The sequence below is a fragment of the Syngnathus floridae genome, chromosome 3, assembly GCF_059516105.1.
Source record: "Syngnathus floridae isolate MCC-2025c chromosome 3, RoL_Sflo_1.0, whole genome shotgun sequence".
In the NCBI taxonomy this organism is placed as follows: domain Eukaryota; kingdom Metazoa; phylum Chordata; class Actinopteri; order Syngnathiformes; family Syngnathidae; genus Syngnathus; species Syngnathus floridae.
The window spans coordinates 2,743,091-2,769,054 of NC_142415.1; the positions used below are offsets into that span (position 1 = coordinate 2,743,091).

A 25,964-nucleotide genomic window follows, 5' to 3' on the forward strand; every position below is an offset into this window, starting at 1 on the left:
TTGACGTCAGCAGTGCGGTGCGGCGGTTGTTTACATAAAGGACAAAGATTCGATCACGGGATGACGAAGATGACGAAGGGCCCCACGTACTACCGGCATCATTAGCGGCTTTGTTTGTAAGTGACATGGAGGATGAAGAAGTTAAAGGATACAATGATTTGGAGTGACACAGAAGGTTTGAAAAACTATTATGGCTTTTACGCATGCCCGGTCCTACTCTGCGGAGCTCTCTTTCACCTCCGTGGATGGAAGTCAGGGGCCGGCGCTCGGCCGTTTGGCTATCCAGGGACGGTGGATAGGGCTCGGACATGGCTTTTACGCACGCCCGGTCCTACTCTATGGAGCTCTCTTCCACCTCCGTGGCTGGAAGTGCCACCTCCGGGTATGGAAGTCCACGCCGCCACACGCCTGGAAGTCCACGCCGGTGCTTGGGGGCGTGTGGCGGTTAACTATTTATGTTAGAGTTATTTGATATATTTTATTTCGTATACCAACTTGTATATGTTTTTATCGTTACAGTTCAGTAGTTGTTGGCTCGTTGAACTCTTGTTTTGTTAAATAAAGAGCCGTTTACCAAACCCACATCTTTCCTTGTACTTTGTTAACGCTACAATATAGTTATATACTAGATCTGTGGAATAACGACGAGGCTGACGTCAGGGCGCATGCGTGGCGTTGTTGACAAAGGACAAGGAATTTGATCGATGGATTTAATGATTTGGAGTGACACAGATGGTTTGATAATATTATTGCTTATATAATAGTTATTTGATATATAATTTATATATCGTTATATGGGCCTGTGGAATATTTTGAAGTGGAAGCACCATCAGCGGCGCGCACCCATTGTTGACATGAAGGACGATCAATGGATTTAATGAATTGGAGTGACACAGACCCCTCCGTGAGTCGTCAACTTATTGTGATGGAGGGCTTTGCGTGCCCCTATGATCCTAGGAGACACGTTGTCGGGGGCTTCATGCCCCTGGTAGGGTCACCCATGGCAAACGGGTCCTAGGTGAGGGGTCAGACAAAGCACGGCTCACCCAAGCCCTTATGACGAAATACACAAATGGACTTTGTTTTCCCTCGCCCGGACGCGGGTCACCGGGGCCTCCCTCTGGAGCCAGGCCTGGAGGCGGGGCTCGAAGGCGAGCGTCTGGTGGACGGGCCTTCGCACATGGGGCCCGGCCGGGCATAGCCCGAAATGGAAACGTGGGTCCCCCTTCCCATGGGCTCACCACCTGTGGGAGGGGCCGAAGGGGTCGGGTGCAATGTGAGCTGGGCGGCAGCCAAAGGCAGGGACCTTGGCGGTCTGATCCCCGGCTGCAGAAGCTGGCTCTTGGGACATGGAATGTCACCCCTCTGGCTGGAAAGGAGCCCGAGCTGGTGTGCGAGGCTGAAAAATTCCGACTAGATATAGTCGGACTAGCCTCCATGCAGTTTGGGTTCCGGTACAAGCCCTCTCGAGAGGGGCTGAACTCTCTTCCACTCTGGAGTTGCCCACGGTGAGAGGCGTCGAGCAGGTGTGAGTATACTTATTGCCCCCCGGCTGGGTGCCTGCACATTGGGGTTCACCCCGGTGAACGAGAGGGTAGCCTCCCTCCGCCTTCGGGTGGGGGGACGGGTCCTGACTGTTGTTTGTGTCTATGCACCAAACGGCAGCTCAAAGTACCCACCCTTCTTGGGGTCCCTGGAGGAAGTGCTGGAGAGCGCTCCTTCTGGGGACTCCATCGTTCTACTGGGTGACTTCAATGCTCACGTGGGCAATGACAGTGAGACCTGGAAGGGCGTGATTGGGAGGAACGGCCCCCCCGATCTGAACCCGAGCGGTGTTCTATTGTTGGACTTCTGTGCTCGACACGGATTTTCAATAATGAACACCATGTTCAAGCATAAGGGTGTCCATGTGTGCACTTGGCACCAGGACACCCTAGGCCGCAGTTCGATGATCGACTTTGTAGTCGTGTCGTCGGATTTGCGGCCGCATGTTTTGGACACTCGGGTGAAGAAAGGGGCGGAGCTGTCAACTGATCACCACCTGGTTGGCTCCGATGGTGGGGGAAGATGCCGGTCCGACCTGGCAGACCCAAACGCTCTGTGAGGGTCTGCTGGGAATGTCTGGCAGAATCTCCTGTCAGGAAGAGCTTCAACTCCCACCTCCGGCAGAGCTTTTCCCACGTCCCGGGGGAGGCGGGGGACATTGAGTCTGAGTGGACGATGTTCCGCGCCTCCATTGTTGAGGCGGCCGACCGGAGCTGTGGCCGTAAGGTCGTTGGTGCCTGTCGTGGCGGCAATCCCTGAACCCGCTGGTGGACACCGGCGGTAAGGGATGCCGTCAAGCTGAAGAAGGAGTCCTATCGGGCTGTTTTGGCCTGCGGGACTCAGGAGGCAGCTGACAGGTACCGGATGGCCAAGCGGAACGCGGCTTCGGCGGTTGCTGAGGCAAAAACCCGGGCGTGGGAGGAGTTTGGTGAGGCCATGGAGAATGACTTTCGGACGGCTTTGAGGAAATTCTGGTCCACCATCCGGCGTCTCAGGAGGGGGAAGCAGTGCAACGTCAACACTGTTTACAGTGGGGATGGCGTGCTGCTGACCTCGACTCGGGACGTCGTGAGTCGGTGGGGAGAATACTTCGAAGACCTCCTCAATTCCACCTACACGCCTTCCATTGAGGAAACAGGGCCTGGAGACTCTGAGGCGGATTCTCCAATCTCTGGGGTTGAAGTCACTGAGGTAGTTAAAAAACTCCTCGGTGGCAAGGCCCCGGGGGTGGATGAGATCCGCCCGGAGTTCTTAAAGGCTCTGGATGTTGTGGGGCTGTCATGGCTGACACGCCTCTACAACGTTGCGTGGACATCGGGGACAGTGCCTCTGGATTGGCAGACTGGGGTGGTGATTCCCCTCTTTAAGAAGGGGGACCGGAGGGTGTGTTCCAATTACAGGGGAATCACACTCCTCAGCCTCCCCGGTAAGGTCTATTCAGGGGTGTTGGAGAGGAGGGTCCGTCGGGAGGTCGAACCTCGGATTCAGGAGGAGCAGTGTGGCTTTCGTCCTGGCCGTGGAACAGTGGACCAGCTCTACACCCTCGGCAGGATCCTCGAGGGTGCATGGGAGTTCGCCCAACCAGTCCACATGTGTTTTGTGGACTTGGAGAAGGCGTTCGACCGTGTCCCTCGGGAGGTTCTGTGGAGGGTGCTTCGGGAGTACGGGGTGCCGAGCCATCTGATAAGGGCGGTTCGGTCCCTGTATCACCGATGCCAGAGTCTGGTCCGCATTTTCGGCAGTAAGTCAGATTCGTTCCCAGTGAGGGTTGGACTCCGCCAAGGCTGCCCTTTGTCACCGATTCTGTTCATAATTTTTATGGACAGAATTTCTAGGCGCAGCCGAGGCGTTGAGGGGGTCCGGTTTGGGGACCTCAGCATCGCGTCTCTGCTTTTTGCAGATGACGTGGTGCTGTTGGCTTCTTCAGGCCGTGATCTCCAGCTCTCGCTGGAACGGTTCGCAGCCGAGCGTGAAGCGGTCGGGATGAGGGTCAGCACCTCCAAATCCGAGTCCATGGTCCTTGATCGGAAAAGGATGGAATGCCCTCTCCGGATCGGGGATGAGATCCTGCCCCAAGTGGAGGATTTCAAGTATCTTGGAGTCTTGTTCACGCGTGAGGGGAGGATGGAGCGTGAGATCGACAGGCGGATCGGTGCAGCGTCGGCAGTAATGCGGGCCCTGTACCGGTCCGTTGTGGTGAAGAGAGAGCTGAGCCAAAAGGCAAAGCTCTCAATTTATCGGTCGATATACGCTCCTACCCTCACCTATGGTCACGAGCTATGGGTCGTGACTGAAAGAACGAGATCTCGGATACAAGCGGCCGAAATGAGTTTTTTCCGCAGGATTTCCGGGCTCTCCCTTAGAGATAGGGTGAGAAGCTCGGTCATCCGGGAGAGACTCGGAGTAGAGTCGCTACTCCTCCATGTTGAGAGGAGCCAGATGAGGTGGCTCGGGCATCTTATCAGGATGCCTCCTGGACGCCTCCTTGGGGAGGTGTTCCGGGCATGTCCCACCGGTAGGAGACCCCGGGGACGACCCAGGACGCGCTGGAGAGACTATGTCTCTCAGCTGGCCTGGCAACGCCTTGGGATTCCCCGGGATGAGCTGGACGAAGTGGCTGGGGAGAGGGAAGTCTGGCAGTCCCTCCTAAAGCTGCTGCCCCCGCGACCCGACCCCGGATAAGTGGAAGAAGATGGATGGGATGGATGGAGTGACACAGATGGTTTAATAAACGTGTTATTTATGTAATAGTTTTTTGAATAAGATTCAAGATTCAAGATTCAAGAGTTTTTTATTCGCCATGTTTGAGCGTGCCAAACAAGGAATTTGACTTCGGTAAATCACACCCTCTGTTCAACATTTAGGTGACTAACAACAACACTCAGCACATGTGAAGAACGAAAGATATTCTCAAGCATCCCCAGATCTTAAACTCCCAAGAGGGCAAGGGAAAACTCAAAACTCCAGCTATGGGAAATGAATAACTCTTAATGTTACGTCAGGCCCGTTCTCAGCTCTTCGTTTGTGTTTATGTCACGTTAGCATACCTATCGTTTAGCCTGTTGTTGCTCGTTCATGTCTGTTTTTGGTGTTGGATTTTGTCAAATAACTTTCCCCCAAAATGCGACTTATACTCCGGAGCGACTTACGTATATATGATTTTTTTCACGTTATTGTGCATTTTATGGTTAATGCGACCTATATTCCGGAGCCACTTTTAGTCAGAAAAATACGCTGTTATTATTATTATTAACAAGTTTGTGCTAAAGTAAGTGGCTTACCTTGCCAGAGTGAGGCCAATGCCGTTATCTGCAAATCTGCAAAATGAATAAGTTCAGGTTCATTTTAAGACACTCAAAAATAAACCATTCAGTTTGTACTCACTGGCAGTCATCCAGCCAGACATCCCCTCCTCTCAGCCAGGCTCCGTGGTCCTGGTTCTTATAGGCTACAAAATGGTGAATGTGAGCTGGAACTCTGGGTTTAAATGGGTCAGCATCCTGGTGGGGCCCATACCTTGGGGGCACAAAATCATAGTACCATTGGTTGAATTTAAAATGGGTGTTTAATTGTTAATAATTATACTGTATGGTGAACAAAAAAATGTAAAGTTCTTGAAAAATGTACTGAATATTTCTAGTCAGAAATTCAACTTTTTCCGCTTGTGTCTGTCATGTTTACAGCTGTGCAGGTGTTTGAACACATTTTTCTATGAAACTACACTGCCGCCATTTAAAAGAACTGATACAATGAACCTGGTTTAATTTAAGCTTTGTAGCACTTCTGCAATTTAGAAGAGGGTTTGAGTAGTTTTACATTAATTAAAAACAAAAATATTTGCTTTGGGTAAAAGCCTAGTTACAGCAGTTTGGATGGGAAATCAACAAAAATTCTTCAGATCATTCTTTATACCACACTGCCCTTTTGCTATGAGATCTGACAAACTACATGATTAAACTTCGACCTGACCATAAAGACAGTGTTTTTTTTTTGGTCAACAATTTCGAGTATTTTCGAAGGCAGCAAATTTTGCATTCTCGTCAGGGTTCATTCAAAGTCGAAATGTTCGACAGACGTTCAGCAGATATTTGCCTGTATTAAATAACTAGAAATCTTGAAGAAAGTCCGGCGAATGTTTTGAGAACATTTCCGACCTTGAACGCACCCTGAAAAATTCTGACGTGAACGCAACATTGGCTGCCTTTGCACAGTGGAACAGGGGTTTTGAATTTTTGTTTGTGGAATATGGGAAGAAAGCAGGAAGATGCAAACATAGAACCTCATGAGTGTGAGGCAGATGTGCCAACCACCTACAGATAACATATTGTATGTATACTAACAAAATCTCTGAGTATGGAAAAAAAGATTTGGAAAACTCATGGAAAAATCACAAATTCTTACCTAGCTCCAACCAGTGACAGGAAAGGTCTTTTGTCCTTGTCATTTGCCTGAGTTGTCTTGACTCCATTATCTAGAATGAATCCGGCCTGAAATAAAATAAATTATTTCCAGCATTGAGCACATCTGACCTAGCATTACTTCATCACATTAAGCAGCTGAAAACTTTCATATTTGCAACCACATAGCACTCGTTTATTATATTATATTATATTATATTATAATATATTATATTATATTATAACAAAAGTTATAATATAAATCAACCAGGATATTTCTTTTCAAACGTAATCACCACCTTTCCTTTCTTTTATTTCTTTTTTCCAAGATAAATAAATTACAATGTACCCACAGCATCTACTTGTAGACGTACATGGAAAAAAAATTCTCAGATTAATTTGAATGTCTTCGTTTTTGTCTTTGAGGAATTATAATTCACAGCTACATACAAATACATGACATTATGTTTTGGATAGTGGAAATTGTTTAGGGCAATAGCAACTTCTGCATTGTACATACGTATGAGCAGTGATGAAAGTGCAAACTGCACTGGCTCCAGAACATTTCCTTTTTCACGTGACGTTTTCTCTTACAAACTACCTATAGGCTGACATGACCTACGCTACCATTAAGGTGAGCCAAATTTAAAGTGACAAAAGCGATCAGTACAAAGGACGTATGATAACAACTTTACATCATGACCAGCAAATAATATATTTCTCACTGCTTTTAAATGTTGTACTTTAAATTATGTGAAGTGCAATTTTGCATGAAATACGCAATATATATTACGATGAAATTGCTCATACATGTCATTGTGCGTGTGAATGGTTGTTTGTCTTTGAGTGCCCTGCGATTGCCTGGCGACAAATTCAGGATGTACCCAGTCTACTGTCTGAATGCAGCTGGGATAGGCTCCAGCGCACCTGCAACACTGATGACAAGTGGTTCAGATAACAGAGACAGAGAGAGAGAGATATATAGAGAGACAGCTAGGTAGGTAGGTAGGTAGGTAGGTAGGTAGGTAGGTAGGTAGGTAGGTAGGTAGGTAGGTAGGTAGGTAGGTAGGTAGGTAGGTAGGTAGGTAGGTAGGTAGGTAGATACTAGATAGATCCATAGATAACCAGTTCAGAAAATGGATCAATGGTTGGAAAACTACCCTGAGATGTGCTGTTGGCCAGTGTACGATTCTGTCATGACTCGTCTCCGGTCGTTCTATTATGTGTCTATGTTGTCATGGTTTCTGTTCGCGTCTCTGTGTACTCGCCCCTCCCCTCCTGTGTCTACTCCCAATCAATGTAATCACAGTCTCTGTTTGTTAGTTTCTGTTCGTCTCTGTAACTTTGTCTGTTCATCTGTGCAAGTTGGTCTGTCTGTTCCTCTGCTTCAGTGAGTTATGTTAGTTTGCCGGTCCTGTTTGTTTGTTTTTCCTCATCCTCTCCTCCAACACCCCTTTCCCTCAATAAACCCTGGTCCAAGCTGCATTTGGGCGCCCTGCTCCATTCCTGGCCGTGACAGATTCAGGCAGGTGGCCACTGGCATTGACATCAATGCATAGAGCCTTAACCATGATTGTGTCTTTGTTACGCTCCGATAAAAAATGACACGTGGCTTGTAAGTATCATAGCTGCATGTCTGATATTTGTAACGACCCAATACACGACAAAATTCAATGAGATATTATGAACGGCGCTACAATTACAATAATGTAATAATATAAATGTTATGAAAGAATGGATTTGATTAAATTATATATTTCCCGACTCACTCGGTAGTTGGAATGAGCTCTGTTGTTGATAAACTGCCCCATAGGCGTGTGTTCTGTTTTTCCAGGTGAGTACAGCCCCTCAGATGGTCCAGTTGGTACATGGTGGAAGATAAACCAGAATCCTGTTTCCTATGGTACACAATCATAGTACACAAAAAGTTGTACAGGCATAATAAAGTCATAAATCCACTGCAGGGGTCAGCAACGAGGTGTTTGTTTGCAACAGGTAGTTCCTAAATTGTGTACAGTTATTAATCTGATCTGATATGATGCATGATCTAGCGTCTAGAGAAGCTGGAGACGGGGAGAGAAGTGGTTGAGAGGGCTTAGAATAAAAATAAAGCTCACCTCTGAGCCTGCAGCAGCACAGTTGATAATGTTGTTGTTTGGGTTGGCAATCCAGAAAGTTGAAGTTGCACTAAAAAAAAAAAAGAATTCGAATAAGACAGTGAGGAATGGGTATTCAAGAAAAATAAATGTATTCATCACAAGTGAAATGAATTGACTTTACATTTTGCAACATCCTCATCTGACCTGGTAGATGCCAATAAGTTGTAATATGTGTTTATGTCCTAAAAAGAGGAGGGAAGGAAAAATCCATCCCAAATCTCCTTTCAAGCAGACAGAGTGGACAGCCTGACACTGTGTGTGTGTGTGTGTGTGTGTGTGGGCGCGCATGTGTATATGCGTGTGTATGTGCGTGTGCACACGTATGTCTGTGTGTGTGTGTGGGGGGGGGGGGGGCTTGAACTAATAACAGTCAAAGTCAAATGAGTCCACACCATCTTGAGAGAAGAATTGATTTCAGCAGTTAAAGAATCATTTCCCTGTTAGGTGTTGAAATAATACCTTGTTTTAATTTAAAATTTTAGATATTCTCTTTTAGTTATGATCAAAAGGTAGATTATAAAACTTTTTTTTCACCTTTGCCTTAAAGGTGGAGTTTGCTGTCTAAAAAAGCAAAACTACACTTTTAAAACTGCATGCATGACCTAGCAGTAGACACTTTATTTATATAGCAGATTTCATGCACAAGACAACACAATGAGCAGTAATGATTAAATATTGTCCCTACACGTAAGTCAAGCATGAATAATGTGTGTGTGTTTGGGTGAGAGTATTTACCTTTATTTTTGTAAAATAACTATAGCCCCCCCTTTCATATTTAAATATTTATTTATTTATTTATTTTTTCCTTTCCTTAACCCTCTAAAACAATTTGAGACATCGAGTCAATCGGGATAAATGCAGGTATTACTCCTGAAAAGCTTTTAATTTCTTACACACTTGCGAGTGACCCACATTATCGCTACAAGCTTATTATATTTGCATGCCGTATAGCAACTAAATGCAACTTCACCATGCAGCTCCACTAACTGACCTGAGTCTGCAGACATCAGAGCCCCACTAGGTTTATATACAATCAGTATTTCTTTAATGTATTCAGGACCTAAACCATTCAGTGATTTCTAGACTATTACCAGAATTTTAAAATCCATTTTATACCTGACTGGGAGCAAGTGCTTTTTTTTTTTTTTTTTTTAACCATTCCAGTGTGACCTGTCCACAGTAGCATGAAGGTGATTGCTGAGCGTGGGGGATAAGAGCCCTTTAAGAAAATGCAGCTTTGAAGATGATGAAATGGCATTATTTGAAATTGAGATTTCGGTCCCAAAATGATAACTCTTTCAACCCTAATGGCTCCATCAATGCTGTTTTGAGAACTGCAGTGTATGTCACGCATCGGGATGCCACTCCGCTAAGAACCCATAACAGCATGGGAAACGTGGATGTGACCAGAAAAGGAAAGGAGTGTGCTGCATGTCTATTGACGGAACACAACTGCCAATCGGCCACTGGCAAAATGAAAGGGATACTTAGTTTGGCTAAATCAGTATATTGGGATGTTTTTTCATGATGTGAAGTTATGTTGCAAAATGCTGGCAAAGGGTGACAATACTAAATTAACAATAAACAAAATACCGGGACCACGTACCTGAAACCCGTGATAAAGGGGGTTTTACTGTATCAGGAAAAGCAGGCACAATGTCACAACACAGACGCGTTAACTAACTCTTCTTTATCTCTAAACGCTGTCTTTTCATCCCTTCCAAAGAAAAACAAGTCTCTTACGAATATCAAACCACACAGCCACTTTTGGCTCTCAGCTCCCTCCACCACTATTGTTACAACTGAATGCAATACTCGTGAGGGTGACTCCAGGCAGATTATTTCCAAATGGCTGCACAGCCCAACCACTGGTTAAATAAAGTCAGTTACGACACAAACTGTCAACTTCTGAGATAGTCGCCTTCCGACACTAACATGACTTGACTTACAGTATGAAATGGAGTAACCGACTTACGAGCCTGCCCGACCCCCTCCTGCCAGCCCGTCCGTCCATGCATCCGTCCATGCATGCATCCATCCATGCATGCATCCGTCCATCCATCCATCCATCCATCCATCCATCCATCCATCCATCCATCCATCCATCCATCCATCCATCCATCCATCCATCCATCCATTTTTCTTCCACAGGTAGGGTTGAGGGGACAACAGAGTCCATCCATCCATCATCCATTTTTCTTCTATAGGTAGAGTTGAGGGGACAACAGAGGCGTTCCTAGGCCCAGCGCTTCCTGGGTCGTCCCCGGGAATCCCCTTCCGTTGACACGTCCCTCACCTAACTATGAAGGCGTCCAAAGGAATACTGATTGGACGCCCGCGCTACTGCATCTGGCTCCTCTCAATGCAGAGGAGCAGCGGCTCTACTCTGAGCCCCTCCTCTCCCTGCCTCTGACTTAAGCAATACCTGTCCACCTATTTGCTTACCTTCCCACCTACCTTTTTGACGGAAAAGCCACATTTACAGGACTGGCAAGTTTATTAATATTGTAACATGACAACAAAAAACTCAACAAGAAACAAGTGTATCATACCCTCTCGAACTGAGCCATATCATGTAAAATTGTATTGGAAAACCAATCAACTGATCTGAATGGAATTCTTGGAATTTAAAATCACCTGTCCTTGAATCATAACAAAACCCCATGTATATGTATTGAAGCAACATTTACTGGAGAGAGCGGCACGCCTCTAGTTTTAATCTGTGCTTCCAAACACAGAAGAAAGTGTGACTCCTCAGTTGCACTGTCACGCCCGTGCCAGAGCACACTCGGCCGCCAACTTCCCTCAGCCACACCCCTTCGTTATCGTCATGGATGTCACCTGCTCCCTCTTGTTACCTTGTGTATTTAAGCCCTGCCCGTGTGTTTCTCCCTTTCGGTGTCTACTGTTGTCTCCCGTCTGTGTCCGCACCTTGTATTCCTGTCCTGCTCGTCCAGTTTTCCCCCGGTCTTGTGCGGAGGCTCACGGTCAGAATCTGTTCCGTGTCCGAGTCGGCTTCTGTCTCTCTGTTTGCTGGCGGTGAGTCTCTATCCTATCTGTCTTCGTTCCCCGCCTACCTCCCTTCCAACTCCTTTCCTTTCACTAAACCCCGGTTCAAGCTACATTTGGTTGCCCTGGCTCCAATCATTCCTGACAGCACTACTGAAACTGTTAGGGAGGAGAGAATGGTGAGGTGTCTCATTCACAGAGTATACTGGTGTAGATGTTTTAGAAAATACCTAAAAAAGCCTTTAACATGAGAAGTATGCACTGTATGCACGCGTGTGTTGCCGGCATCAACATCAACCATACGGCTGCGTTTGCCTGTACCTCGAACATCCATCCATTTTCCATTCCACTTGTCCCCACGGGGGTCGCGGCCGTGCTGCAGCCTATCCTAGCAGTCATCAACAAATCCACCAAAATCACAAGACACCACCGTTGTGCCAGACATGCTTTTTCAGAGGTGTGTGTGTGTGTGTGTGTGTGTGTGTGTGTGTGTGTGTGTGTGTGTGTGTGTGTGTGTGTGTGTGTGTGTGTGTGTGTGTGTGTGTGTGTGTGTGTGTGTGTGTGTGTGTGTGTGTGTGCGTGTGTGCGTGTGTGCGTGTGTGCGTGTGTGCGTGTGTGCGTGTGTGCGTGTGTGCGTGTGTGCGTGTGTGCGTGTGTGCGTGTGTGCGTGTGTGCGTGTGTGCGTGTGTGCGTGTGTGCGTGTGTGCGTGTGTGCGTGTGTGCGTGTGTGCGTGTGTGCGTGTGCGCGTGTGCGCGTGTGCGCGTGTGCGCGTGTGCGCGTGTGCGCGTGTGCGCGTGTGTTATTGATGTTTTTTTACTCATCATGGTTTTTGTGGAATATTGACTAGCCCCTGTGCAAAGATTTGTTTTTGCTAGCTAGATGTTGCCTATGTGTTTTAGCATTTGTAATAAAAAAAAGTAATATTTTGACAAAATATATTCTGCGAGTCTAAGTTCTTGGTGCATTCTACCAATTCTGGAAACACGTTGAACCAAAATTGACCCGGCAATGAATGTTTTTACACCAAGTGCACGGGCACGTCTACAAAAATAGGGACCAATTTGTTAAGATCTGCAAGATAAGATTGCATAATACGTAGGTATACCGTACATGGCGCGGTATACAAACCACAAGTGCATTCGTGCTTTGTCAGACTATATGAAAATGAAAACCCAACCAACACTACTGGACCCAATAAATTAACAACATTCTAACATATTAGAGGGTATCCGTATTTGTCTACAAACATAGCTCAGTTTGCTCCTAATCCCTGCAGCTGCATATGATGAGTTAATTCTTTTTCAGCTGATGTTCAGCAGATTGTCTAGTTTGTCTAGTTTTGGGCCCATTTTTTGTCAGAATCAAATGCTTTTGAGGCACACAAGTCACAAGGTAGTAGAGATGTACCCTCTTAATGGACTAAACACGGGTCCTGCCATTGCAGTCTTACCTGCAGTCTTGCCGTGGGTTGGCTACATATCCAGGGTATGCTCCATCAGTGATATCACGACACATTTTGCTGTCTCTGTCTGAAGGCAGTAGAGTACCCGCTCGGACCATGAGGCCCAGACAGTGATCAAATGTGTTTCTCTCCTCAGGACCATCCTCTGTAAAGAAACAGTGGCCCAGCGTGTCATAGCCCACCACGTCTTTTACCTGCAAAGGAGAATATTTAGTTTTTTATTACAAACAACAAGAGCACAAGTGTTTATAAATGTAACTGAATAAACTGTCTATCATATTACTTCCTCTTTTTATTTGCTTTTCTCTCTTGGAAGAGTAAATTATGTTTAAGACAAAACAATTCATGTGCAATAAATCTGACACCATTCACAGTTGGGTAGTGAAGCGGTAGGGTCAAATTCCCTGTTCGTGAAAATACACATATTCATATACTTGATCAGTTTTACTTGCATACATCCAGATAACTGACATTGATAAACATGAACGTGCATGTACTCTGAACTTTACATGACACTAGCAGTAAACATGTTGTTCACAGTCAACATGACTTTCAAAAGACTAAACACAAGAGAATTTTGGGACCAAGGATGGGCTGTTTTGGCTGCGTGTGTGCAGGAGGCCGCAGCCCAGATGGATAGAGAAGCAGTAGGCGGGGAACCAGAGGAGCGTGAGAAGATGCTGAACAGGTAAGCCCTCAACCCAGATTCTTTAGAATTGTATCATCTTCAGGCAGGCAAGTGAAACACTGATTAAAAATGCTTCAGACCGACTGCTATGAAAAAAATGAGGCTGTCTTGGCGTGCTTGAACGCAGTTTACTTAAAACTGATTCAGGTCTTGACGTTTTACAATTTTTGAGCGGGAATTACAAATTTTATATTGAACGGAACCTTTTTCCAGACAACTTTGATCTAGCTCACTGGGTTTCCCCAGATGTTTTTAAGGAATTAAGGAATTGAGCAAAACAAAGCACGGATAAATATTTTTTCCCGGTTCAAGAATGCAAGTCGATGCCTATAATTGGATATCCAACCTGCACAATCTGTTAGTGACCATCAGACAGCGAACATACGTTAACAGTGAGTGGCAAATAATTCCTATCTATTCCTATCCTATATAATATATAAGCACTTTCCTGTTCATAAACAAAAGCTGAACTCACCAGAAGTCCATTGGAGCTGTGGATGGTTACGCAGCGAGAGAACGTGTGGTGGATTGACAAATCACTGACATAGGTGGGGGGGTTGTAACCTCCCCTCTCATCCACTTCACCATTCATATGGAAATGGACTGGGTAGTGTCCCATTGTTTGTTGGCCCATGTGTTGCAGCTCCACACCTGATATGTGTGTGGCCTTGAAACCTCGCTCTACCTAATGATAGCAGAGGGGATTAGTCAGTTTCAAGATATGCAATACATCTTTATTTCTATAGCGATTTCACAACAGCGTTTTCCATCACAAAGCACTTTGCAAAAATATATCACCTAGAACAGACATGGGCAAACTACGGCCCGCGGGCCACATCCGGCCCACAGAGTCGATTAATCCGGCCCGCCAAACCTGAATAAATTGTATGATGAAACATTTTGTCATTTTCCCTGCAATCACTGTGTTTCCCCAGTAGATGGGGAAACGCCCGCCTGTGCATTTACTCCCGGAAGCCGTGTCAGAAAGCTCAGAGCACACTCACAAGTGCGTGTACGTACTCAGTAGTACGGACGCGGTGCACTCCGCGCTCTATTTCTATTGAAGGAATGAGGTCGAAATACAAAAAGTCCTGCCTCGCTACAAAAACAGATATGCTCAAACCTCATTGAATAAAGTACATAAGCAGACAAGTATATTCACATATTAAATAAATAAAAGAAACATTTGAAGCATATAATTATACCTACACACCAAATCAATAAAGAAGACATAACTAGACATTTTTGATAAGTGGTGATGAGAAAGGTTTTTATAACTTTATGATCTGATATATATATTTCTGAGGACTTTGAAATAACAAATGACTTTTGATATATTGCCTGAATACCTTAATGACCCTTAAGGAACTGTGGAATTCATGCCTGATGTTTTTTCTCTGAATCATGGACACGGCCAGAGTCGTCTTGACCGTTCAGTACTTGATTGTATCTTATGTTTTGACTAATGCTAGACGCCAGTTTTTGATTACTACTGAACGCTCTGCACAGAGGGAAATAGTTTGCCTAACAAAGCAAAGATACGGTTGAATGCGGTACGACAGTGTATGTCCAAGATTGGAGAAGAATGTTCACAGGAAGCTCACGTGGAGATAAAACCAGTGGGTGCCAGAAGGAGCCACCCGAGAACTCGGCCAAAGATGATCGCCAAGGCCGAGAGACGGGATGGAAGACAACAGCCCCCTCCACACACACACACCAACAGCCCCCCACCAACACACCGAATCGCCCATAACCAGCACCACTCCCATGGAAGCAGACTCTCCTTCGAACTTGCCCCACCCCGAAGACTCATCGCCCATCAATCCCAGCCCACAATGTGCTACTGAATATAAAACTGATCTAACAACCTTGGACTTTGCCTTTTCTGAATGGAAATTTTCCGCTCTTGAAGGGCCCAGCGCTGTATTGTACTTTCCTGAAAACAGAGCTTTCTGAACAAGAATTGTGATTGAACTCAACCAACCTGTGTAAGTCTAATTTCTGCTTCAGTGTCTTTGCATTTTCCTAAATCTGAAGAAATCAAACGAGCACGCAGTGAGTAAATTGGATAACAGGTGATTGGCAAAGGCTTTTGCCGTGAGGCGCAGCTAAAGCGCTCCCTAAATTGTGGACAAAATCCAACACTATCAGTGCCGAATTTCGAGTGTGGGCTGTGACGTCAGCATTCTTGTAATTCGCACACTGATCTTTCAGATACAGTTTTACGCTAAAGCCACGCACACACAAACCTGCTCCTGGAATCCTTCCATTAAAATGAGTGGCCCAAGGAGAAGAAAGTCGGACACTGAGTGCCGACCGAGTGTTTAAAAAAGAGTGGACAATTTGGCTCTACCGACGTGTGTGAGCAGAAGTTCAGCCACGTGAACATCAACAAAGCCCAATCACAGATCTAGGTTAACGGACCAACACCTTGGCTCTATCGTAAGAATTGCCACAGCAAATTTTACTCCAGACTATGATGCACTCGCAAAAAAATGGAGACCAACAACACTGTTCCTACTGAAAATGAAGGAGAGTTTCTCTAGTTTGTTGTAAAATAAAAAATGCATTTTGAAAATAATTTGTACAAATAGCAGGGATTGAAGCTAGCGACCATTCTCATTTTCAAACAATGCAGGATGCTCAAGGACATTGATGCACCACCTGCTTGCGACCTTGCCTGCAAGCTGAATTCTCGTGGTATTTGTGAGTTAACAAACGCCAGAGAATTTGTTTTTGTCAGGGTCCGAGGGGTTTCCTTTCTGTCCACAGGTGGCATCCATTAGCAGGGTAGCTGAGGATCCACAGGTGCCACTGATCAGGCTTGTCAAGGGAAGGCTCTTAAGGAGCTTGCTATCAACAACTCTTCGCCTGAGTGTTAGACGATGTTGGTCACCTCCACTGTTGAAACCACGTTCCCTACCCTGCTCACCTACGCCACAACTCCTGGCTCTCCACTCCTGGACCCCACTCACAGATCTCTGCTAAGATCCACTCCTCTCTGGCGACGTTTCACGCCCTCCCCCATTAAGGAACCAGCCCAGCCACTCCTGTTTCGGAACCCAGCTCAACTACCGACCGTATCTCGATAAATCCTTACCGATCACTTTGGTCTCTCTGAGTTCGTTCTGCATGTGGGTCAAAACAATCGCCCGCACCATGACAGAATAACCAGACCCAGCAGAGGCACTCAAAAGGACCCTCACAGACCAACAACACCAGCTTCGATCCCACGAGTCCACTCTCCGAGCCCTCCTGGAGCAGCAGCAGAACACAAACCACCAGCTGGAAGCACTGGCGAATCTTCTTCGAGACGCCCAGGTCAGAGAACTCTCCTCTCCGCCAGCTGGCGCCGCCTACCCATCAGTCACGCAGCAGACTCTGCATTCTGGCGAGGTCCGTTCCCCCAAGTTCTCCGGAGAGGTTGGTAGTTGTGGTGGTTTTCTTCTCCAGTGCTCCTTGGTGTTTAATCACTCTCCCCAGTCTTTTCCCCACGATGAGGCGAAGATCTCATTTATTTTGGGACTCCTCACGGGCAAGGCGCTAAGGTGGATGAGGCCCATTTTTCTGACTGCAGGCATTTTAGGTGCTCTTTTGAGGAATTTTTGAAGGAATTCAAACAGCCTTTTACGATCGAGACTGATCAGACACAACACTTGATACACTTGATGACATAATAGCCTTGGCTATTTGGTTAGACAACCGAATTAGGGAAAGACAAAAGAGCTCACGACCGGTGGCGAGACCGCAGCCTCCTCGGCTTACCACTAGTCCGCCTTGGCCGCTGCCTAACCATTTCTCTCCAGAGCCCAAGGCTATGCAGGTGGGTCGGACTCGACTTTCCCCTGAGGAACTGCAGCGGCGCAGAGAGTCAAGGCAATGCCTGTACTGCGGTTCACCGGATCATTTTGTTGCCCTCTGTCCGATCCGGCCAAAAGAGAGGGTCCGCCGGTCGTGAAGGGGATATCGCCGGCCCATCCTCCAGATATTCAGACCCCTCGCTTCTCTCTATCCGCCATAGTGTCAGTCCACAATAACATTTTCAAACTATCTGCCCTAGTTGACTCTGGCTGCGAACAGAACCTCATCGACCAGGAATTCATCTCCCGAGCCCAGATTGAAACGGTGCCTCTCTCCACTCCTCTCTCTGTTTTTGCCCTGGATGGTAGTGGACTATCCAGAGTCACCCAACGCACTCGACCTGTGGAGTTAATCATCTCTGGCAACCACAGAGAACTCATCTCATTCCTTGTTTTTCCCGCAAGACAGTCAGCCCTTGTACTCGGTTTCCCCTGGCTCCAGAAACACAATCCACATATTAACTGGTCAGATAGTCACATCGAGTCCTAGTTCACAAATTATCTAACCTCCTGTCTTCAGTCTGCCGTGCCCTCTCGCTTGCCCTGATGAAACAGGTCCCATCAATCTCACGCAGGTTCCAGAAGAATACCATGAACTTAAGCAAGTCTTCAACAAGAGCAAGGCTTTGTCTTTACCACCTCATCGCCCATATGATTGTGCTACACAACTCCTTCCCGGTGCCCCGCTACCGTCCAGTAGGCTCTACAACATTTCCCGCTCAGAAAGACCAGCAGCCATGGAGACATATATCGAGTCACTGGCCGCTGGCATAATTCGTCCTTCCTCCTCACCTCTGGGGGCAGGATTCTTTTTCGCAGGCAAGAAGGATAGGACTCTCCGCCCTTGCATCGAGTACCAAGGCCTCAACCTCATCACCGCCAAGAATAGGTACCCCCTTCCCCTCATCTCGTCAGCATTTGAACCAGTCCAAGAATCAACCATCTTCACCAAGCTTGACCTCCGAAATGCATATCATCTGGTCAGGATCCGCCAGGGAGATGAGTGGAAGACCGCTTTCAAGACCCCACGAGGCCACTTCGAATACCTCGTCATGCCCTATGGACTTTGCAACGCCCCCGCTGTTTTTCAAGCCTTGGTCAACGCTGTCCTCCGAGACTTTCTCAATAAATTAGTTTTTGTCTATCTGGATGACATCCTCATTTACTCGCGAAACCCCTCCGAACATCGCCATCATGTCCACCTGGTGCTACCTGGTGGTTCCTGGACAACCGATTGTACATCAAGGCAGAGAAATGCAAGTTCCACAAACAATCTGTCACCTTTTTGGGATTCATTCTCGAGGGTGGACAGGTTCGGCCGGACCCTGACAAGATCAAAGCCGTCCTGGAGTGGCTTGTCCCGGAAACCCGTAACCAGGTCCAACGCTTTCTCGGGTTTGCCAACTTCTACCGCCGTTTCATCCGCAATTAGAGTCAAACAGCTGCAACCCTAGCGGCCCTGACCTCCACCAAGACAACATTCACCTGGACTCAAGAAGCCAATGCCGCGTTCACCGCGTTAAAGAAGAGGTTCTCACAGGTACCAATACTCATCCACCTGGACCCCTGCAAACAGTTCACCCTGGAAGTCGACGCATCCAACACAGGAGAAGGCGCGATACTATCACAACTCATGGACTCCAATGGGAAGCTTCACCCTTGCGCATTTTTCTCCCGACGTCTGTCACCCGCAGAGAGAAACTATGATGTCAGCGACCGACCGCTTCTGGCAATTAAGCTGGCGCCACTGGCTAGCGGGTACTGAACAACCCGTGATGGTCTGGACCAACCACAAGAACCTGGCATATCTACAGTCCGCCAAACGCCTGAATTCTCGACAGTCTCGCTGGTCCTTGTTCTTCTCCCGGTTCGATTTGTCCACCTCCTATCACCCTGGCTCCAAGAACACCAAACCAGATGCCCTGTCCCGACAGTTCTCACCCAAGTCTGAAGAGGAACTAGCTCCCATCCTTCCCCCCAGTTGCACCATAGGCTCCCTCTCCTGGGACATTGAAGAACTGATCTCACAGGCTCAGCTCCATGAACCCGATCCTGGTACCGGTCCACAAGTCAGAACCTACGTTCCTTCCTCAGTCCACTCTCGCCTCATTCACTGGTTTCACTCGGTTAAGTTTTCAGCCCATTCTGGAACCAGTCGCACCATCGCTCTGATCTCCAGATGCTTCTGGTGGCTATCAATCCATAGGGACACTAGGAAGTATGTCTTCGCATGTCCCATCTGCGCACGCAATAAGGCGACTCACAGACCGCCTGCTGGACTTCTACAACCCCTCACCACATCCAGACTTCCCTGGTCCCATGTCGCATCGGATTTTGTAACAGGATTGCCCGTTTCTCTGGGGATGACCACCATTCTCACCATCATCGACCGCTTCTCCAAATCCTATCATCTGGTTCCCCTCAGAAAGCTCCCTCTGCTCTCGAGACCGCTCAACTCTTGGTCAAACACGTTTTCTGTCTCCAAGGCATCCCTCAAGTGATCCTCTCAGATCGTGGCCCAAAATTCATCTCACGGGTCTGGAAACAATTCTGCTCGGCTCTTGGTGCTAAGGTCTCCCTGACATCTGGTTACCATCCTCAAGCAAACGGTCAAACTGAACGCAAGAACCAAGAACTCGAATCAACCCTCAGATGTCTCACCTCTGATAACCCCTCCGACTGGAATAAGTTTCTGCCATGGGTGGAGTATGCCCACAATTCGCATGTCTCCGCTGCCACAGGCCTGTCTCCATTTAAAGTGTCACTCGGCTATCAACCACCACTATTCCCAGCTGATGAGAAGGAGATCACTTCCGTCCACCATCACATGCGCCACTGTAAACACGTCTGGTCCAACACCATCAAAGCCCTTCAACGCACAATTGAACAAAATCGAAAATACGCTGACCGTAGGCATACTTCCGCTCCTCGGTATCCCCCTGGTTAAAGGGTCTGGCTCTCATCCCGTGACATTCCCCTTAAATCCATGAGCAAAAATGTTCTCACTTCATTGGCCCGTTTGAGATTGTGTCCGTCATCAGTCCCTCGGCAGTCCGTCTCCGTTTGCCTCCTACCCTCCGGATTCATCCCACGTTCCACATCTCCCACATAAAGCCTGTCCGGTCCAGCACGTCCCTCCCTCCAGCCGATGCTGGTGATTATCATCCGTTGTTGTGATTGGTTAAAACGAAAGTTTGGTAGGCATGCAGAAGTTTTCACATCGCCTTAAAAGTTTTGAGTATTGTACTGTTTGTCCTACCTATCTTGAGCATATCACAGTTCAGCAGTCCCCTATTGATACTGTGGAGAACTTGAGTGATTCACATATCAATCTGGCTCTTTTCAGGTTAATCAAATTCACCTTTTCCATTTATTTTTTTCTGATATTCTCTGAAAAACTCACCTCTTGTCCATGTTTATGCTCTTTCTAAATGCCCTGATACAAGATGGCACCAAAGCATTGCCTAATAAAAATATAACACCATCTTGTGCCATTTTAGCGCCAAGGAAATATGTTGAATTGAGGGACCTTTTATTAGCATGTTTTTGGAACATGGAAGGAAAAATGCAACATACATATGATTGTTTCATTATTTCTTGGTTTAACAATACCTTTCAGTCAGAAGTTTATTACCCTTTCAAATGGTGCCACATTTGTAAGGAACATGCATTTGTAGGATGAGCAGCAGAACTTACTACTATGTGGGTTGAACCCATGAAAAAGTTACCACCAATTTTTATAACAATGTCAAACAGCCCATTTTACTCTTTTATTATTAACTAATTTTTAGTGTTTGGTGGATTACATGATTGAAGTTTAGAGGAAGAAGACGTGACAAATTTAACAGTTTATCCATTGAATGGTTCCATGCCTTCAAAATCATCACTCCAATTCCCTATTCTTTCGGAGGGCCATTATGTCAACCTAAATAAATGTATGAGCACCTCATATTATATACAGTAAAAGCTACTAATCAAACTGACAAATAACTCGTTTTCAAATCAGACGAGTAAAAACTGGTCAAATATGAAAAAAAAAGATATTAAAAGTGAAGACAGTTTACAATTCTAGTAATGACATACAAATTTGATGCACAATTTGTCTTTGCGGGCCACATAAAATGATGTAGCGGGCCGTATCTGGCCCCCGGGCCTTGAGTTTGACACCTGCGCTTTAATGTATAACAGTGTTTCCCAACCACTGTCCCGCGGCACACTGGTGTGCCGTGAAAGACGTTCAGCTGTGGCGTGGGATTGTAATCGCCAAACCACCGGCAGTTCGCGCAAGGCCTGGTCAGCCACTTGCTAATCGTGCATGTGTGGAGAATCGGAGAATCTTGAGATTTCATATTGTGTCGATCTGATTGTATTGCATCGGCACATATTCAGTTTATGTGTGTGTTGCTGTGTGCTTTTGCTAACAGTGACAGACACTATGACGGTTGTGGTTCGTTTGTGGTCCAATGGAAATCAGAGCATGAAGTTCAACCGGAGAACCTGGATTGGTTATTTTTCACATACGTAAAATAAGCAGCCAAGTCGAGATTCCTCGACTGTGATAGCCACTCAGCTGATGTCAGAACAGCAGAGAGTCTTTAAAAGTGACTTTGTTCTTATTGTTGCAATATTTATAGACCTAGTCTAAAACAGTAAACAATATCACGTTGATTATTTTATTTTAATCACAATCACTTTAAATAGTTTATTTCTTACACCGTCTAAAACCTTTTTAAAAAACTGTCACTTTTATTTAAAAAAAGGAATACAATTTAAAGAATATTTAGTATTTATTTCTATTAAATTATTCGACTCTCCATACATATATAGGAATAGGACTGTACGTGTTTCGTTGTAATATAACTGATTTTAATATAGGAGCTTAACAGATTTTTGTTGGCGGTGTGGCGCGAGATTTTTTCCAATGAAAAGGTGTGCCGTGATTGAAAAAAGGTTGGGAAACACTGATGTATAACATACAGTAGTAGGTTAAATAGCGTCAATGACATGATTTAAGTTTGACATCTGTGCGAGTAGAAATGATTTATGTACTATGTACTGACAAGACAAAACTAAATTTTATACTCAACATTTATCCGTTCATTAAAAATGTTAGAAAGTATAGTGTACCTTCAAATGTCCTCCAAAGGTGTCAAAGTCAAAGAATTTGCAGGCTTCATTGCCATAACAGCTGGGCTCGATCTCACCACGGACTAGGATATTACGACTCAGCAGGCCAACCTCAGCTCTCATATCCACCCCATCTACCTCTTCACCCATGTGAATAAATTGGGCTTTGCCTGTGAACACATACACACATGCATAAAAAACTGGTCTTCTATAACTGCAGAGGACATAATCCACCCCCCCACCAATGTGCTGCCTGAGGAGACATCAATAGTTGTTTAGTCATTTAAATCCAGAGTTATGCCGCACACAGGTAGAACAAATGTCACCCAAACTTTCGCCCTTTTGCATTCTTTTTTTTTTTTTTTTACTCAAAGCATAAAACTTAAACATTCACTGCCATGAACATTTGTTATGCTCTAATGCAGGGGTCGGGAACCTTTTTGGCGGACAGAGCCATAAATGCCCATTTTTTAAAGTCAAGTCAAGTCAAGTTTATTTGTATAGCCCTAAATCACAAACAGTCTCAAAGGGCTTCACATAGACAGAAATTGACAATTATTCTCAAAGCATCCCCTGATCTTAAGCTCCCAAAAGGGCAAGGAAGAACTCAAAAAACCCCTGCCAGGGGAATATGAGAAACCTTGAGAAGGGACCACAGATGGAAGGATCCCCCTTTCAGGATCACCAGGTTGTAATGGATGCAGAGAGGGCACAAGTAATACATAATATGAAAATCAATGAAAAAATGGATGTCGGAGGTGCCCTCGATTGTCCCGGCAGTTTCTTGAGCTGCAGTTTCATCATCTTGAATTGGTCCCAGAGAATCCAGCTACCCGCTATAAGCTTTTGCGCCACCTAACCCCCTCCCCAGCCAGGGAGGGGGTGGGCAGAGAGAACAAAACAAACTCCGGCCGAATCGGCCAGTACAAGTTAGTTAAAGGCCATTTCAAAAAAATGTGTCTTTAAACGTGTCTTAAATGTGTCTACTGAGGTAGTCGTTCTAATATCCATTGGTAGGGCATTCCAAAGCTCTGGAGCCCGAATAGAGAATGCTCTAGAACCTGCAGACATTTTCTTGGCCCTCGGTGTAACTAAAAGACTAGCGTTTTGCAAAAGAAGGTTACGAGACGGAACATAAGGAACGACTAGGTCGACGAGATATGAAGGCGCTAAGCCATGCAGTGATTTATAGGTTAGTAGAAGAACCTTGAAGTCACATCTTAAATGGACCGGGATCCAATGTAAGTTGGCTAATATTGGGGTAATGTGATCAAATTTTCCTGTCCGTGAGAGCAGCCTCGCAGCAGCATTTTGTACTAAATGTAGACTTTTGATGAGGGACTTAGGAAGACCAGAGAATAATACATTACAGTAGTCCAGGCGCGACGTGACGAACGCATGTATAATAGTTTCCGCATCCCCGGTCGAGAGGATCGGACGAATCTTAGCAATATTACGAAGGTGAAAAAACGCAATCCTGGTTATATTCTTAATGTGTTTTTAAAGGAGAGCGTTTGGTCAAATATTACCCCGAGATGAGTTACAGTATCACTCTGAGTGACAGTATAGTTATAGAGGTTTCCTTATGTAAGTGTTAATAACGAGTAGGACCAATTATCAACATCTCAGTTTTATCTGGGTTAAGACGAAGGAAGTTGAGAGACATCCATTGCTTGATCTCCGCAAGGCACGCCTCGAGATTACAACAGTCCCGCGGATCTGTCATCGATAACGGCATATATAATTGGGTGTCATCCGCGTAGCATTGAAAACTAATATTATATTTACGTATTATGTCGCCAAGCGGAATCATATAAATATTAAATAAAATCGGTCCGAGTACCGATCCCTGTGGGACACCACACGTAACATTATAGAGCTCAGAGGACGTATTGCCATGGACCACTCGGTGCGTCCTGTCTGATAGATAGCAATAGAACCAGCTTAGTGCTGACCCTGAGATACCAACACAACTTTTAAGACGCCCTAATAAAAGTCTACAGTGTCAAAGGCAGCACTAAGATCGAGTAGTAACAATACAGACGACGCATTTGAATCCATAGCTATGAGAAGATCATTAGTCACTTTAGCAAGTGCTGTCTCTGTGGAATGATTAGCTCTAAAACCAGACTGAAAAGGGTCATATCGATTATTAGCGACCATGTAATCAATAAGCTGCTGCGCTACTACTTTTTCAAGAAGTTTTGCTATGAATGGGAGGTTTGAAACTGGCCTATAATTACTGAGACAGCCCGGGTCAAGATTTGCTCGCTTAAGTAATGGTTTAATAATAGCGGTTTTAAAGGCTGTTGGCACTATCCCAGAGGAAACAGACAGATTGATTATATTTAAGACGGACGGTCCTAAAATTGGAAATAATTCTTTAAGTAGTTTGGCTGGAAGCGGGTCAAGTAAACATGTTGTTTGTTTAGCCGCACTAACCAATTGTGTAAGCATTTCAAGGGACACGCTTTTAAAATTTGAGACGGTTATTGCATGATCCCCAGCGCTAGTAACCAGCGGAGCGATTGGAATGGTATTCTTGATCTCGTCCCTAATGGACTCAATCTTTTGAGCAAAAAATTTCATAAACTCGTCAGCTGAGTGGAAGGAGCTCTCTATTTAATGGCTTTCTATTTATAAGCAGCATGGAAAACAAACAATAACACAAATCTATTTTTTTCACTGTACTGAACATCAATAAAGAGCCCTAACACCACGTTAACTCCTAATCAGGGACTCAATGCCAAATAATGTATCTATTTTGATTGAGGTTTTCCCTGTTTGTTAGCTGATCAGTTAAAAACTCTTCAGAATTTGTTAATTACTGTAGATATTTTATTACCAAGTGGCAAATGTAACATTTTTCAGGTAGGATATTTGGATAATTGCACAAAATACAAAGGCTTAGGGTTTTACATTGTTATAATTCTGTAATACTGCTGTTTTTGTATTCTTTCTTTCCAGGCTGAAACAAATGACGGCATACCCTCTAACCAGACAGGGGACGTGATCCACAAAAATAACAGATTATGGCTTTGTCTGCCGCAATAAAGACCAAGCTCATGGCCTCTGTCACAACTACAGAGTTCGCTTTCTGTGTGGCTCATGCTTTCTACATAATTGCTTAAGCGTACGTGTTTCATCTGTGAACCACGGAGTTGGCCATCTACGGCGAGTTTTCAGACGTCGCGGCGCCACAGAGTCGATGGCTTTTAATAATGTCGCATTGAATTCATTTGTAAGATTATCAATAGAGCCGCTGTATGTGGGAAACATGGCGGTTGCCGGCGACAGTAACTCAGATAGCGCAGTTGCAATCATGGAGTTAAAATTACGGCTGCTATAATTCTGATTGGTCTCTTGTCTTTGACAAGGGACTAAAATTTCAAATTTTATTAAGAAATGATCAGACAAAACAGTAGTGTATGGCAGTACTTCTATATTTGAGGTTGCTTGTCCCCGGGATAATACCAGATCTAAGGTATTTCCATTCTTATGCGTTGCTGCCTGTACGGCTTGCGTAAAACCAAACGTATCGATTAAAGTCTGAAATGCCGAAGTCAGTGGTTCTGACGGTGAATTCATGTGGATGTTGAAATCACCCATGATAACTATATTATCTGCATTTGTCACTAGATCAGCCACAAATTCTGAAAATTCATCCAGGAAGCCAGAGTAAGCCCCGGGTGGACGGTAAATAACAGCAAGATAGA

The 25,964-nt window shown here is 45.5% G+C and overlaps 1 protein-coding gene and 1 long non-coding RNA gene across 7 annotated transcripts in view; one reads left to right on the top strand and one right to left on the bottom strand.

The window, feature by feature from the left end:
• The window catches only part of cemip (cell migration inducing hyaluronidase 1), a 197,236-nt gene that overhangs the window by 26,508 nt on the left and 144,764 nt on the right, over positions 1-25,964 (bottom strand). For all 6 annotated transcript variants that reach the window (XM_088370826.1, XM_088370827.1, XM_088370828.1 and 3 more), the window contains 8 exons: positions 22,249-22,418; positions 13,737-13,946; positions 12,562-12,767; positions 8,060-8,129; positions 7,712-7,840; positions 5,947-6,032; positions 4,930-5,061; positions 4,827-4,862 (listed from right to left, as the gene is read on the bottom strand). In XM_088370826.1, the coding sequence (XP_088226952.1) occupies positions 4,827-4,862; positions 4,930-5,061; positions 5,947-6,032; positions 7,712-7,840; positions 8,060-8,129; positions 12,562-12,767; positions 13,737-13,946; positions 22,249-22,418 (1,039 nt within the window). The remainder of the gene's footprint in view (positions 1-4,826; positions 4,863-4,929; positions 5,062-5,946; positions 6,033-7,711; positions 7,841-8,059; positions 8,130-12,561; positions 12,768-13,736; positions 13,947-22,248; positions 22,419-25,964) is intronic.
• LOC148400102 (uncharacterized) lies at positions 10,989-25,329 on the top strand. The gene is made up of 3 exons (XR_015857458.1): positions 10,989-11,140; positions 13,191-13,261; positions 25,216-25,329. It is a non-coding gene; the product is annotated as an uncharacterized LOC148400102 (long non-coding RNA).